Source organism: Elephantulus edwardii, unplaced genomic scaffold, assembly GCF_000299155.1.
Source record: "Elephantulus edwardii isolate Elephantulus edwardi_28Jun2011 unplaced genomic scaffold, EleEdw1.0 scaffold00068, whole genome shotgun sequence".
Taxonomy (NCBI): Eukaryota; Metazoa; Chordata; class Mammalia; order Macroscelidea; family Macroscelididae; genus Elephantulus; species Elephantulus edwardii.
This window is the reverse complement of record NW_006399818.1, coordinates 1801382-1817533: the sequence shown is the minus strand read 5'-3', so window position 1 is coordinate 1817533 and position 16152 is coordinate 1801382. Positions and strand designations below refer to the sequence as shown.

Below are 16152 nucleotides of genomic sequence, written 5' to 3'. Positions count from 1 at the left end.
GAGAGATGACTGGAGTTGAAAGAGCTGGAAGACCAGAAGACGTGGTCAGAAGGTGTGGTGCTGGAATTTAGGCAGTCAATTCATTTCAGTAGATGTCAAATTTCAGCTCGAGGTCAAGGTGTGGGTGGCTCAAGTGCAAGTTTTATTAAGACTCAGCTAGATGTAGCCCTTTCTTTCTCGTTTTTTGAGTACTTCCTCAAAGCTGTCAGTCAGGCATGGGTGTTGGTGATGGTAGATGACATCAAATCGAGTATGACTCGTGACCATATGAACAATAGATCTGAAGCTCGTCCTGTCCTGTACTGTCCTCACAATCTCCGACACCCTTGAGTCCATTCCTGCAGTTACTGTCTCAGCCCACCTGGTTTAGCGTCTGCCTCTCTTTTGCCATTTCTCCACCTTTCCAAGCATAGTGTCCTCCAAGGAATAGCCTCTCCTAGCAACATGCTTAAAGGATGTGAGATGAAGCTTAATCATCTCTCTGGCTGCATGTTTTCAAAAACATATCTTTTTCATACTTTCAGAAGTCCATGGGATACCCAGCACTCTTCTCCATGGGTAGATGGAAATGGGTGTGGATATGGATTTTTTTTTTAGAAAAAATAGATTTTTCAGGATGTTTCTAGTGTAAAAATAAAATACCTAGAAGATGGTATACTACCAACATTCTGCCTCATTGAAATAGTGTCCACATTTCCTGGTGGTTCCTATTACTAACAATTCAGAGTTCCTTAAGATTCGTGGTAAATTGAGTGCAGGAAGTTGTTAATAATGTAAAAGAAGTTTAATTAGATAAAGAGTATCCATGTAGCATTGCATTGGGAAAGCCTGCAGTCAGGGACCTCTCCAAATTACTGAGGAGCAATAATGCCAGTTTGAAGACCAAGATGCACCTATTGCAGGCCATCGTCTTTTCAATCACTTGATATGTATCTGAAAGCTAAATGATGAATAAGGATGATAGAAGAAGAATTGATGCCTTTAAGCTGTGGTGTTAGAGAAGAGAAATTAATATCTCATGGATGGGCAAAAGAACAAACAGATAGGTTTTGAAGAAGGTGCAGCCAGAGTTCTCCTTGGAGTCAATGATGATGAAGCTTCATCTCATATATTTTGGGCATGTTGCTGGTTATTTCTTGGAGAAGGCTATCATGTTTGGAAAGGTAAAGGGTGATCAAAGAGAGGAAGACCCTCAGCCAGATGGATTGACACAGTGACTATGGCAATGTTCATAAGTATGCCAGAAATTATGAGGATAGGACAGGGTTGAGATCTGTTGTTCATAGGGTTGCTGTAACTCACACTTCACTTGACAGACTCTAACAGCAACATCACATCCATGTGCCAAGATGAAAGAACACTCATTGAATAGTCTATAAATATATCAAGTATTAAAATCCAAATCACAGTAACCTCTAACAAGTCTATTGTATGCCCAAGTGCCAACTGTTATCCTAAAGGCTCTTCATATACAAACTCAATTAATTCTCCCAATAGCTCCTTGAAATAGAGTCTATTATTACCATTTTATAGATGAGGAAACGGAATCCCACAGGAGTTAAAGAACTTCTTGTAAATTCACAAAGAAAGCCCTGGTGGCCCTGGAGTTGAGTTGTTAACCCAGAGGTGGTGCCTCTCTCACAGTTCAAACCCACCAGCTGCTCTGCAAGAGAAATACATGCAATCTCCTCCTGTGCAATTTACACAAAAACCCACTGAAGGGTCACTTATGAGCTGGTTCTGACTCGACAACAATGAGCTGAGTTTGTTTTCTCCTTCAAGGTCACAGAAGTAGCCAACCATAGAACCATGCTTTGACCCTAGTCAAATACTGATCATAGTATAATCAACCAATTAGCCCCTTCACCTTTTGGTAAGAAAAGAGAAGTGAATAAATAACTTGCCCTAGACAGGGGTTAATCAATAGAGTACTTGGTGGTCCCCACCCCGCCATGGCTCTCTGTGCTGTTAACCTCCAAGCCACAATGGTCCATCTATCTGTCCAGGTGGTGACCTTGGATTATGAAAGTGATCTCTGGCCTCTGTAGTCTTCCTTTGCAGAGGAACCCTTATTGCTGACAGGGTATCATTGCCCAATACATGTTTGTGGAATAAACAAATGAATGGAGATTGCCACACTCGCTGGTGTCACAGTTGGCCAGTAGGCTGTGTTTTACAGTTGGGTAATCCCAGATAAGGACAGGAACATGGTGTTTATATAAGCAGCCTGTCATGGAAGACTGGGACAGAACCCTGGGAAGAGGAAACTTGGGTCCTTGACGATCGGAGGTCAGTAGACGGTGCCACGTGGGCCACGTGGGGGCTGGGATCCGTAGCAACTCAGAGACCCTGGGCCTTTCTTCCAGCTGGAATTGGGCTGCAGGTGGACAGGCTGCTCATTTGTCTATATCCCTCTCTCCTGTGCAGAGGTAAACTGAAAAACAAACAAACAAACAAAAGAACCAAAGAGGCCTCAATAAATATTTGCCCAATGCCTGCAGGAGTGATGGTGAGGGAGGGACGTTTTTTTTTTTTTTAAGTCCATCTTTGTACTCCCTATCTGACCACACCCTGAAGTCACTCCTGCATAAAGCTGTCTCTTCCTGTAGAGTGTCACCAGCAGAAGAACAAGCACAGAGCAGCCCTGTCTAGGGAGCTCCCTTGGTTGCCATGCCCAGGTACACAGTGCACGTGCGTGGGGAATGGCTGGCCGTGCCCTGCCGGGATGCCCAGCTCACCGTGGGCTGGCTGGGCCGGGAGGCCATCAGGCGCTACATCAAGAACAAGCCGGACAATGGTGGCTTCGACTCGGTGGATGCTGTAAACTTCCTTGTGCGCCGGTGCAAGGGCCTGGGCTTGCTGGACAATGATGACATCCTGGAGGTGGCCTTGGAAGACAACGAGTTTGTGGAAGTGGGTGAGTGGCTGGAGGGGAGGAGTGAACGGAGGTCTTGTTTTTTTGTGCTTGGTGCTGGCATCCCAGGGAGGGAGGTGCTGTGCTCTCCACTTCACGGAAAGTGAGAAGAGCTAGCGCGTTCTCAGTACCTGGTATGTGCCAGGTGCCTTGCTAAGTAAGTGCTCAGAAGAGTAGCTGAAGTGTTCACACCCCTCGATGAGCTTGATAGGATTCTTATCTACCATTTACACTGAAACAATCGATTCAGAAAGGGAGAAAGATCAGGCAGCGGATAAAGACTAGATTTTCCTCCAAGCCTGCAAGCCGGAGTCCTTTTTTGCTGCTACTGGATTATTTTTAAGGTCTTTTCATCTCTCAAAAAAACCTCACCAGACTATAGGTCAGAAGCACAGAGGCATAAAAGGTCCAAATTAAAACCAAAATAAAGCTGGATCAAGGTGTGCATCTTGAACTTCATTTAAGCCCCTGTATCTACCCTGAACGGCGAAACTTGAGGGTGAAGCCAGGCTGCTCTTTGGAGGCAAGGATTCTGAGCTCTGTCTGACATACTTTGGGCACATTGTAAGGAGGGACCAGTCCTTAGAGAGGGATATCATACTGGGAAGGGTGGGGGAACGGGGAAAGGGAGGAAGACCCTTGATGAGATGGATTGACTCAGTGACTGGGGTAATGAGGGTAGGTGTGTCAGAGACAATGAGGTTGGTTGGTTCAAGATAGAGCAGGGTTTAGAGCTGTTGTACATAAGGTCGTTATGAGTCGCAGGTAACTCAATGGCACATAACAACAACAACAACGTCTACGCTGACACATGTCTGCCTGCCTGCTGCTTTTCTTCCTCTGTAAAGACTCTAAGGCCACTTTCACTGAGTCATAAATTGAATAGTCCCTTCTTGGTTTAACAGAATATCACACACGGCCCATGCTGTAACCTGTAAGAGTCTCTCTTATTTCAGTCATAGAAGGGGATGCCATGTCTCCAGACTTCATTCCATCTCAACCAGAAGGTGTTTACCTGTATCCTTTCTCATGGCTCTCTGATCTGCTCTGTGCTCTGGCCCTGCCAAATGGTGAGGGCGGGGCTTTTCCTAGTACACTTTCTCTTCCTTTACCTGCGCTTCAGATACAGTAAATACCGGGAACCTGAAAAGGTAAGCTGCAAGTCATGCCTTTTTTTTGTTAAGGAAACAAGGTCAGGTCTTTTCATCCCTTAGTTAAGGATGGCAAAATGGGTGAGTAGAGACTATACGTTGGGACAGAACTTGATCCAGCTTCAATATGAAGGGTAAGAGAGCTTGTAAAGGCATCATGCTTTGAGTTTCTAACATATCTTTAGGGAGTTGTCTTTCTAATGAGCACACTGACAGCTCACCAAGTAAAAGCAAACAAATAAGCCAACCACTAAACTCAATGTCATCTAATTGACTCCTCCTTACATTAACCCCAGGGATGAAATCTCTGAAATGTCAAAGTTTGGTAGTGTTTGGAGTTTCCTTACTGCACTCATGCCTCAGTAACTCAATTGGTCAAACTCACTGCCATGCCCTTCCTTTGTGCAGTACATCGCCTTAGATGGGGACAGTCTGACCACAGAGGATCTGGTCAACTTGGGAAAGGGCCGTTACAAAATAAAGGTATAAGGGAAGAAGGGGAAGGGCAGGCTCTTGGGTCACGTATATGACAGGTCTTTTAACGTGCTCCATTCTAAACGTTTCTATAGCTCACCTCAATTGCTGAGAAGAAGGTGCAGAAATCCAGGGAAGTCATTGATAGCATCATAAAAGAAAAAACAGGTGCCATTATCTCATTGCCTAATAAAGTTCTCTTCATGGACTAAAGGAGGGGGGAGGAACCCACCGTCATTTAATGTTGTAATGTCTGCTTTTTATTCTAGTTGTTTACGGCATTACCACAGGTTTTGGGAAGTTTGCCAGAACTGTAATTCCTATAAACAAGCTGGAGTAAGTGTGATTTCCCTTCCACTCTCTTTGAGATGATTTTTTTTCAACCAGTGAAATGATTAATGTTTACATTTCTGTTCAAACGCATTTCCCACAATCTCCACGGCTCTGAAATTGAGGTTACTCCAACTTAACAGGCTAAGGGCATGAGCCTTGGGTTAACCTGCACACACATTGGTATTGAAAACACATACTTCAAAGTTCCTTCCACTGCCTTTTAGTATCCTTCCAAACACTGAACTCTTCTCCTCCTAGTGTCCTAGTTGAGTGCACATTTTAATTATGAGATATCTAAAAAGGTGTTTTTTCTTTCTTCTTCTAGAGAGCTCCAGTTCAATTTAGTACGTTCACATTCTGCAGGTAATTTATGCACATTGTTGGAGTGCCTTTGGGTGACAGAAGCTAGCCTAGCTCTTGTTTGATTATATAGATAAACCACAGCATCGCACTATTCAGCCTAGAACAGCCCCAAGGAGGATCTAGTGCATTCCAAGGACTAGCTGCCACATTTTATAGCCTGGGTGGAAAGGAAGCAGCAGACAAGCCCACATTTCAACTGAATCTCAGAAAAAGGAAGGGATCAGGTGGGGAGATGGGCTGGGACAGAAACACACATAGTGTCACATTGAGAGAATGGCACGTTCTGAGAACTAAATTCATGGCTCATGAAAAATGAGTTAGAAGAGGCAAGATGAGATGAGAAAGGCTGTCAGATATCAGTTCTTGTCAAACTGCGAAGATGCTTATATTGAATAGTCTGGATGTGTACGATGGTGGAGCTCCAATGAGGTGTTCCAGGAAGGGGAACAGAGAAGGGGCAACTGGGGTTTTACATAGACCTGGAAGATGAGGTAATAGGGTAAGAAATGAGATAGGTGAGAGGGGAACTACCTGTATCAAGAGGAGAATGGTTGTAGGGATTTGGACTTAACTGGAGCACGGTTTGAGAGATCATTGTAACCTTGAGGTAGAAATGTGTTTGATTCTCAAGAAAACATCAATTCTATTTTACAGGTGTTGGGAAGCCACTAATTCCTGAGAGATGTCGGATGCTCTTGGCTTTAAGGATTAATGTCTTAGCCAAAGGATACAGTGGCATTTCTTTAGAGACCCTCAAACAAGTTATTGAAGTATTTAATGGTAATGCAATCGGTCCTGGGTGTATCTTTTACTAAAGACTATGTGGCACATATTAAGGCAGTGAATTTGAATCTAAGTCTGCAAGAAAATGTCTATCAACGTGTTAATAGAGGTTCTCCAGGGAGCTAAACAAACGTTCTAATTCCATAACATGGAATCAGTTGATGGAATGCTAAGGAATTAACTGATATAAAATAGATATTTTTAAAATGATGATGAATGGAAAATGACCTTGATAAGAAAGAGGATAGCTAGAGGTGAGAAGAAAGGGTAAATGATATAAGGATACTTAGTCATGTACTTTAAACCTTTCTGCATCACCCATCACCTAACAGTTGGAATATTTAAGACTAGAGCAAGCTCTAGAAGACCTTAAGTTCACAACTGAAGAGAGCCTTTGAGTCAATGGTACCCACACATGGTTAAGTGGAGCAACAAGTTGTCAGGGGAATGCAGTGATTTTTGGACGTTCATCCCAAACTTGAAAAATTGCAACTAGACTTGAAATATGTTGCAATATTTTGCAATGGTAGACCAGAAATGCAAAGTGTTTGTGACTTAATGATTTGCTTGTGACCACAAAGTCAGAGAGAATAGCTGATAGGCAACTCAATGCTTTAGAGTTTGTGTCTTCGTTGTTGTTTGGTTTGCTTTTGGTTTTTGTTTTTTGGGGGGCTGGTCTGTTTCTTTTAGAGTCTGTGTCCTGACATAAGAAAATTCAAGATATGAAATGCTTGGGAGCCCTCTGTCCCTTCTGATAGGCTAAGATAACTTTTCTAGGTCAGTGCCTCAAGACTCTGGGGAGAATGTAGAAGGAGACAGGGCTGGGTCGTCACACAGGGCAAAACACCCTATGTAGGGATACAAATAAAAGATGCCAACTGTTGAATAGTAATTTGAATTAGTAGTCTAGAATATATAAGGCTATGCTAAACATCTCTATAGTGATTCTAAGGCCCATTTTTATCCTCACTCTGGTCTACCTTCCTTATAAGCCTAATATGATAGTCCAACTTTGACTTTGTACTCAGCCATGCTTTATGGGTTCCATGGCTTCTGAGAGTTCCATGGGCGTTGAGAATGTCTTAAGGCAAGCAGGGACTATTTGTGGATGGCACTGATTCTTCCTACAGGCATTATTTAGCACTTGGCAGGAATATTAATAACAAGAGTCTGATTCAACTGTGGGAAAATGAATCCTCTTTTTTGACAATGGGTTGGTAATGTATTACAAGAGTATAGGCTCATTTTTTCAAGAAGTAGGTGGTAGTTTGGGAGACTAGAAAAATGACAAAAAGAGACTAAATTGCCTATGACTTTAGCTCCCTGGAGAATCTCTGTTAACACATTGATAGATATATCCTTGCAGATTTACATTCTTTTCCTAAAATATTACTTTTGCTTTGAAGCATAAATTCATCTCCAAACACATTTCTTCAACAGCTTTTCATAACTATGTACAATTTAGACACATGAATGTATCTTAATTTCACATTTGGCTCATTTCAAACTTTTCATTCTTAGAAACAAGCCTGTGATTAACAGCAGCTGGTTCCTGGGCAAGCCTTTAAGATGCTGCTGACATTTCTGGAAACTGATGTATTAGGTCAAATATGAACATGAACGTGTTGAAACTTCACCACAAGAAAGTCTTTCTTTCCTCCCTTCTTTGCTCTCGCCCTCTGTTGGTATCCTTCTCCATTCTTTTCTCTAGCTCTTTCTGTCTTCCTTTCTTTCTATAACAGCTCGTGCAGATCCCTTAAGCATTACTATACTTGAGGGATCCCCTCTTCCAGGGCTTCTATGCCATTAAGTGATACTAGATAGAGTTTTTGAGAGGTGATTCACTGACAAAATAGAAATAGGCAGAGTGAAGTGACTATTCACTAACAGATATCTGCTTCTCTCCCAGCCTCCTGCCTGCCCTATGTTCCAGAGAAAGGAACTGTTGGTGCCAGTGGGGACCTGGCCCCTCTCTCTCATCTTGCTCTTGGGCTAATTGGAGAAGGAAAGATGTGGTCTCCAAAGAGTGGCTGGGCTGATGCCAAATACGTAAGACTTTTATCTGTTATGTTACCCTTGGTTAGTAACACTATACAGTTTGCATTACACCACCAGACCAACCACATGACCCACAAGAGAAGGATAGGTTGTCTCCTCTCATGAAGCTTCACAGCCTTGGAAGCCTAAAAGAGGGTCCAAGCCTGATGAGGCAGAACAGACCCACCAGCAGTGGCTCTAGTTTTCATCTGTTACTAAAGCAATTTCTGACAGTAATTCCCCTGGGCTAGTCCCTGGGCTTACTTACTTAATTATCATTGAAGTTCAAACTCAAATTCATTGCCATCAACTTAAAACTGGGGCAGGAGGAGGGGAGGGAACAACTAATCAACCAAACAATTAAAAAACCCAATTACCTTTACAGCTGCTAATGGATCCAAAGCAACGTTGAATCAATAGCTCCACTCCTTAGGGCTATGCTACCAGAGTTTTCTCTAATCCTTATGAAAACAATTCCCCCAAAACCTGAACCCACTGCCATCACATCACTGCATAGTGACCCTGAGACGAAAATAGAGCTGCACTTTAGGGTTTCCTAGGATGTTAATCTTCGTGGCAGCAGACTGACACATCTTTCTAAGATCGTTGGATGCAGCTCAGTGCTTAACCTCTGTACCACCAATGTTCCTTTAGTCCTTATTACTAATTACTTATTCTTGATGAGAGAGGAACTACTACCCCTATTTTATAGATGAGACCAAACAAAACAGAAACCCAAACTCACTTCTGTCAAGTCCGTTCCAATCCACAGTGACCTGTGCTGTAATCTCAAAGGCGCATGGTTCAAACCTACCAGCTGCTCCACGGGAGCAGGATGGGCAATCTCCTCCCATGTGATTAACTCCCTCTGAAAGCCCAGTGGAGGGTCAACTATGGGTGTGTTCCAACTCAACAGCACACAACAACAACATGCCCATCTTTCTCTCACAGGGCAGCTGGTAGATTTGAACAGCCAACCATTTAGTTAGAAGCCTGATTCATTACACACTAAGCCACCAGGGTTCCTTAGCGATAAGACAACTGAAGTTTAAAATCAAACTAGGCAAGAACATTGTTTTTGTGTGTCATCAAGTCAGAAACAACTCATAGCTGACCATTTAGCAGGTTTTTGGAGGCTGTAAATTGCACTAGGAGGAGATTGCCCATCTTTGTCCTGCAGGTTACAGACTTCACCAGATACCAAGCTTTCTGTGCTTGGTGATGACCTTGGCAAGAGGGTACAGCTGCTAGTGTTAAATAAAGTGTCAGTGGCTCACTGGCAGAATTCTTGCCTTCAATGCAGGAGCCCTGGATTCCTACATTACTCAGTCAATATTCCTCAGCATACCACAACTCAGGTTAGTGGAAGCTCATGTGTTGCTATGATTCTCTACTTTCTCCAGAGTATCTTCCAGAAAATGAGGCACTAGGAAGAAAGGTCTGGTGATCTACTTCCAAAAATTAGCCGGTGGCAATGCTATGGATCACAATGATTAGACCACAAGTGATTATGAGGATGGTGCAGGATCAGGCAGCTCTTCCTTCTACTGTGTGCGGGGTCACTCTGAGTTGAGGGTTATCGCAACAAAAGCTGGAGTTCATTCCAGATCCAGTGCCTGCCAGTGGGGTCACTAACCTCTACAAACTTACGTGTACATACCTCTGAGCTGTGAATCCAAGCCTCTGGAAAGCAGGTCCCATGAGCCCCAAGCTCCCTTGCTGATGGCCAAAGAGAAAATCTTTTTTGTGATAAAGCCTTATTGCTACCTTCATCCATCTCCAACTTCCATGAAAGTGACCCAGAGCATTATTTAATGTCATCTCTGATCCTTTGCTGGAAGGAAGTGTCTACCAGTGAGTGAAAAAGCAGAGGACTAGGAAGGAAAGAACCACTAAGGTGACAGATCAGCCTCTGGTAACACAAATCCCAGGTCATCTTTCTCTTTCCCAGCCTCATCTTGATTAGCTCTTAGACATAGCATGTCCCCAGCAACCTTTTCACATCTACTATGTGGACTTAAGAGTAAATCCAAATGCATCCTGGTTGAAATCTAGAACGTAGTCTCTTTATTACAGGAGTGTGTGCACATCAAGAAGTAGCAAGGTTTTTGTGGGATCCGCTCAGCCCCCCCCCCCTCATACTTTGCTAAACTGGATTTCCTATGACTATTACCAAGGTGGATGGTCAGCACAGGAGAGGAAGATCTTCAACAAGATGAACTGACACAGTGACTGTAACAATGGGCTCAGGGATATCAGAGATGATAAGATGGCACCAGAGAACAGCGCCAGGTTCAGATCTGTTGTTCATAGAGTAGTTATGAGTCAAAATCTATTTGAAAGCACCTGACAACATTATTAAGGTTAAGTGCTTACTGATAATGAAAACTTGGTTGTTCGAAGTCTTCAACCACTCAATGAGAGAAAGATGTGGCAGTCTGTTTCCATAAAGATGTGTAGTTTGGAAGCCTTAAAAGGACAATTCCGTTGAAACAGATGAGGGATAAATCTGTTTAAAAGGGACATATGAATGGGTATTCTTGTCATTACAGAAGTCCAGAGTGAAGGCTGCATAGTGGAGTGGACTTGGGAAGAGGGATTGCATAACAATGAAAGAGTTTTTCATTTTCTTTTCAAGGACAAGAGTGAGTTGGTGGGTAGGGACAAAAGTGCAACAATGAATGACTGGAAACCTAAGTCCCTGTTGTTGTTGTTATGTGCCGTCAAGTCGCTTGCGACTCATAGAGACCCTATGTACAATAGCCCTAAACCCTGCTCTATCCTGTGCCAATCTCACTGCCTCTGACACACCCATCCAGATTACCCCAGTCACTGAATCAATCCACCTCATAGAGGATCTTCCCCTTCTGCACTGTGCCTCCACCCTCCCAAGGATGATGTCCCTCTCCAAGGACATATCCCTCCTTACAACAGGTCCAAAGTATGTCAGATGAAACCTCAGAATCTTTGTCTCCAAGGAGCAGCCTGATTTAACCCTCTCCAGGATGAATCTGTTTGTTTTCTTGGCAGTCCATGGTACATTCAATACTCTTCTCCAGCACCACAGCTCAAAGGCGTCAATTCTCCTTCTATCCTTCCTAGTCATTGTCCAACTCTCTGATGTATAACAAGTGATTGCAAAGACCATGGCCTGTATCAGGCGGACCTTATTCTCCAGAGAGACACCATTGTTCTTGAGTACTTTAGAGAGGTCCCTAACAGCAGACTTTCCCATTGCAATACATTTTTTTATTTCCTGGATACTGGTGCCAAGAGTGTTGATCGTGGAGCCAAGCAGACTAAAGTTGTTAACAATCTCAATCTCTTCACCATCCATCCTGATACTGCCAATTGGTCCAGTGGTGAGAATCTTTGTCTTCTTGACATTGAGCTTCAATCCATACTGAAGGCTGCAGTCCTTGACCCTCTGCAGCATGTATTTCAGGTCCTCCTCAGTTTCAATCCCTGTAAATTTTCATTAAAATTTTTTTTTTTAAAGAAAAGGGGGACAATTCTACTCTGTCCCATGGGATTGCTGTGAGCTGGTATCAACTAGATGGTGAGGAGTTTTCTCTATGTAACAGACCACCAGAACTTGTTTTCTACAGAGTTAAAGGTGGATTTGAACCTCTCATCTTTTGGCCAGCAGCTGAATGCTTAGTCATCGCATAACCAGGCTCCCACAGAGGTCCTTTAACCCAAAATTTAGAGTTGCCTTACAGGGAATAGGCCGTCTGATTTCTTTAAGTACAAAATATATCTGAAAGGTAAGTGTGCCTTTAAGGCTGAAAATTAGAATGGGCAGGGAGAAAAGTGCAACAATAAATGAATGGAAATAAAAAATATCTGTAATTGTTCATTAAAATTCATAAAATTATTATTATTATTATTAATAAAAAGATGCATATAAAAATATTAGAATTGGAAAACAGACCAGAGATCATGGACAGAGACAATCTGTGTACATTAAATCTTGCCTAGGAAGCTCTGGTGGTGTGGTTTAGCCATAAGGGGTTGTGCTGCTAAAGCCAAAGGCAGCAATTCTGGCAGTTTGATTCCATCACAGTATCTCCAAGGGAGAAAGATGTGCAGTCTCCCCATACGTGATGTACAGTCCCAGAAACTGCTGGCAGGTCAACCGTGAGTCAGCCCCACCTTGATGGCAGTGAAAGAAAGAATCTTTCCTAAGATGGACTTCTGGCCTTAACACTTTCATTCCATCTGAAATGAAAACCAAGCTGTTCATTAAATTAACACTTCTTTAAAAACTTTATTTAGTAAACACTTTTTTAAAAAAACTATTATTTGGTCCACTTAATTAAAACATTACTGATAAATTATAATTCCATTTAACTTGTGGACACTCTCTCTTCAAATCTCTCATCCGTTACCAATGTTGTTGAACTTCAGAACAGGATGCTGTGTTAGTTCTGACATTTATGTACAAAGGAAGAGCATTACAAAGAAAAGATGCCCAGGCTATACAAAGCAATGGTCAGCGCACTTTGTTTAATAAATGCTTTTGCCTTTTTAATCCTTCAATAGGTGCTGGAAGCCCATGGATTGAAGCCAATTGTTCTGAAACCCAAAGAGGTAAGGAAATAAAATGAAAATAGTTCCTTTTAGGAGGTCTTCGTTTTTGTACTACTTTCATTCTTTTAAAAAAATTTACATTTTATTATTATTATTATTTTAATTGATATTTTAATGAAAGATTACAGAAAACAGATTCCTATTCATTCATTGTTGGACATTTTCTTTCATAACCGCCCCCAGTTTACTTTTCTGTTTAAAAAGATTCTTTCGTTATTGCACAATTTCCTCCCTCCCCCCCTGCTCCAGTCCACTTTGTTATGCATCTCTTATTATGGACTGTTGTCATGCAAATGATACCTAATCATAAATTTCTTTTAGACACCTTTTCCCATCATTTATTTAAATAATGAACACTATTTTCATGTTTACCACCACTACCTTATTTCTTAAAACAAATGCGGCTTAATGATTATTGATCATTAAAGAAAGATTCCTCAATAAGCACTTAAGAAGTTCTGCATGTCACAAATGTTTATTGGTGGGTTTACTTGGAATTCTTTTACAACTAAACTTAAATTTAGGATCCAGGATGTTGTTCCTAAGTGTTAAATGAAAATTGTCTTCAGATATCTTGTCTACAATGGTGATAAATTAAAAAAAGAAATGTAGCACAGAGAAGAGCTAAAGATTTGGGGTGTAATCTATGCTCTAAGCTATCATTGTTACCTTGAGAATGGAGATAAAAACCATTTTCCAAGACATGGAAAGAATTTTCTCAGAGAAAGATGTTCAGATAGCCAACAGACATAGGACAACAAGTAATAAGTGGTGGAAAGGATGTGGTGAGATAGGAACTCTTATACATTGTTGGTAGGATTGTAAAATGGTACAACCACTAAAGCTGAACATAGAAATTCCATGTGACCCAGCTATTCCACTGCTTGGAATATACCTTGAGAAAATAAGAACTGAGACACAAACAGAGACTTGTACACCAATGTTCATAGCAGCATTACTCACCATAGCAAGATCATGGAAACAGCTTATATGTCCAACTACAAACAAATAGATTGAGAAATTATGGTACAGTCACATGATGGATTACTATGCAGCACGCGGGAGCAATGATTTTGTAAATCAATACCTGACTTGGGAGGGACTAGAGAGCATTATGCTAAGTGAACTAACTCAGTCCCATAAGGACAAATATTGTACAAGACCATTATTGTAGAACATGTATGAGGATCCAAAGGGGGAAGGGTGAGAGCAGAGGTGGGGAGATGGTTAATCACAGGGTTTCACAATTTGATGGGTGGACAGAGGAGTGAGTAAGAGAAATGGGAAAGATACAGTGTGAAAAATAATGGATATAAACTTTGTAAATAAACCAGTATAAAATAAAAATTTTATTTCAAGAAAAAAGGAAACACCATTTTTTGCCATCGATTTGACTCCAATTCATGGCAACCTCATGGCAGTACCCAAGAAATTAAAAGATGTGTTGCACTGGGGAAATCTGCCATTAAGGACTTCTTTAAAGTACTGGAGAGCAAGGATATCAGTTTAAAGACTAAGGGACACCTGACCCAAGCCATGGTATTTTCAATTGCTTCTTAGACATCTGAAAGTTAGACAATGAATAAGGAAAAACAAAGAATAATTGATGCCTTGAATTATGAGATAAGCAGAAAGTGTAGAATAGCCCATGGGACTGCCAAAAAAGCAAACAAATCTGTTTCAGAGGAAGTACAACCAAGGTTCTTCTTAGAGGCAAAGATGATGAAACTTCATTTCACATAATTTTAGCATCTTGCTAGGAGGGGCCAGTCATTGGAAAAAGACATCATGCTATGCAAGGTAGACGGCCAGCAGATAAAAAAGGACAGCCTAACAAGATGAATTGACACAGTGGCTACAACAATGGGCTTGAGCATAATGGGGATTGAAGTGACAGTGCAAGAATTGCCACGTGGTTCTGATCTGTTGTTCGCAGGGTGGGGATGAGTCAGGGTTGACTCTTTCCTGTCACCCACCTTGAGGCACCTAACCACAACATGGTGACCCCTGTGTGTCAGAGTTAAATTGTGTTCCATTGGATTTTCAAGGCTAGGTTTTCAGAAACATAACAACAAGCCTTTCAGGTAAGGCACCTCTAATTGAATGTTTACCCTTTGATTAGTATTTGAGTGCACTTATTCACACAGGGCAGTCTAAGAATGGAGATGGTGGTGGTGGTGAGCTCCATCGAGTCTGAACCAACCCATGCCTGACCCTGCAGCAGATTTTCTGAGTCAATAAGAATGAGGATAAAAAAGGAAGTAAGAGAGAGAGAGAGAGAATTTGTTTGCCAGATTTATGCTAAAGCTTTCAAATCAGATAGCACATAATTTTCAAGTGTTTAAATAAATATCACAGATTTGCACTTTAGAAAACACGAATAAACATGGTTCATCTGACTGGCTAGTTTTTCCCTTATGAAAGCAAACAGCGCAAAAGCACACTGCATGTAAGATAGTTAAAATAAACATTTCTCTCCCTCTCCATAGGGTCTGGCACTCATCAACGGAACCCAGATGATCACCTCCCTGGGCTGTGAAGCTCTGGAGAGAGCCAGTGCAATCGCAAAGCAAGCTGACATCGTGGCGGCCCTGACCTTGGAGGTGCTCAAGGGCACCACCAAGGCCTTTGATACTGGTCAGCATGATTCTTCTCTTCTGTTACTGCTACACATTTAATGAGAAGCTGGGAGGGTGAGAAGGTCAAGGTCTTTAGATGAGCAAGTGGCAAGGTGGGTAATAGGGAAGAAGAGAAGAAAACCCAAGTGCCTACATCATGCCCAAGTTGACTCCAGCTTCATCTAAGTCATGCCACACTTGTCCTTGAAACAATCATGTTTTAGATCAAAACCTTCTCTTCAGGGTTAAATGACCTGCCCAGATTAACCAGAAGTCCAACTCCTATCAGACTATGTGTTGTTTTAGGTATCTGTTCATGAGATTTTGACAGAATGAAGGTTGATCCCCACTAGAAAACCGAAAAGCTATAGGAATAGCATCATATCTAGGGTGTCAGATCTCAAAGTCATTGTATGAGTTGCTTTCTAACTCTTGTTGTTACTGTTGTTGAATTGCAACTGACCCATATCCGACTCACCTGAGGGTTTTCAGAGGCAGTATAATCGTACAGGAGGAGATTGCCCATATTTCTCCTGTGATTAGCTGGTATTGTTGAGCCATCTACCTTCAGGCTGACAGCCCAGCTCCTACCACAGGCCACCAGAGCTCCACAGCAGTGCAACACACTATAGGCTGTATCACCAGAGTTTCTCATCTAGAATGTAGTAAATTTGAAACGCTACCTATTATTACAAGAAGCAGGACAGAAAAATATACTTAATTAGGTCACCAAAGAGTTATCTCCCATTATCGTTTTAAATCTCTAAGGGTGGGCAGGTACGTTGTCTTGAACTGGATTCTCAGTGGGTTCAACACATACTTGGAACTCCTATATTTAAAGTGGAAGGAATAAAATCAATAATAAGACATGTTGTTGTTGTTGTTA

The 16152-nt window shown here is 41.9% G+C and overlaps 1 protein-coding gene across 1 annotated transcript in view; it reads left to right on the top strand.

Annotated features, from left to right (window-relative positions):
- Positions 1–2560: 2560 nt before the first annotated feature.
- Positions 2561–16152, top strand: part of HAL (histidine ammonia-lyase) — a 41990-nt gene continuing 28398 nt past the window's right edge. The window contains exons 1-11 of the mRNA XM_006888493.1: positions 2561–2917; positions 3871–3931; positions 4038–4065; positions 4474–4548; positions 4635–4707; positions 4809–4875; positions 5198–5235; positions 5890–6015; positions 7928–8067; positions 12601–12648; positions 15138–15285. Of these exons, the coding sequence (XP_006888555.1) occupies positions 2671–2917; positions 3871–3931; positions 4038–4065; positions 4474–4548; positions 4635–4707; positions 4809–4875; positions 5198–5235; positions 5890–6015; positions 7928–8067; positions 12601–12648; positions 15138–15285 (1051 nt within the window). The 5' untranslated portion in view covers positions 2561–2670. The remainder of the gene's footprint in view (positions 2918–3870; positions 3932–4037; positions 4066–4473; positions 4549–4634; positions 4708–4808; positions 4876–5197; positions 5236–5889; positions 6016–7927; positions 8068–12600; positions 12649–15137; positions 15286–16152) is intronic.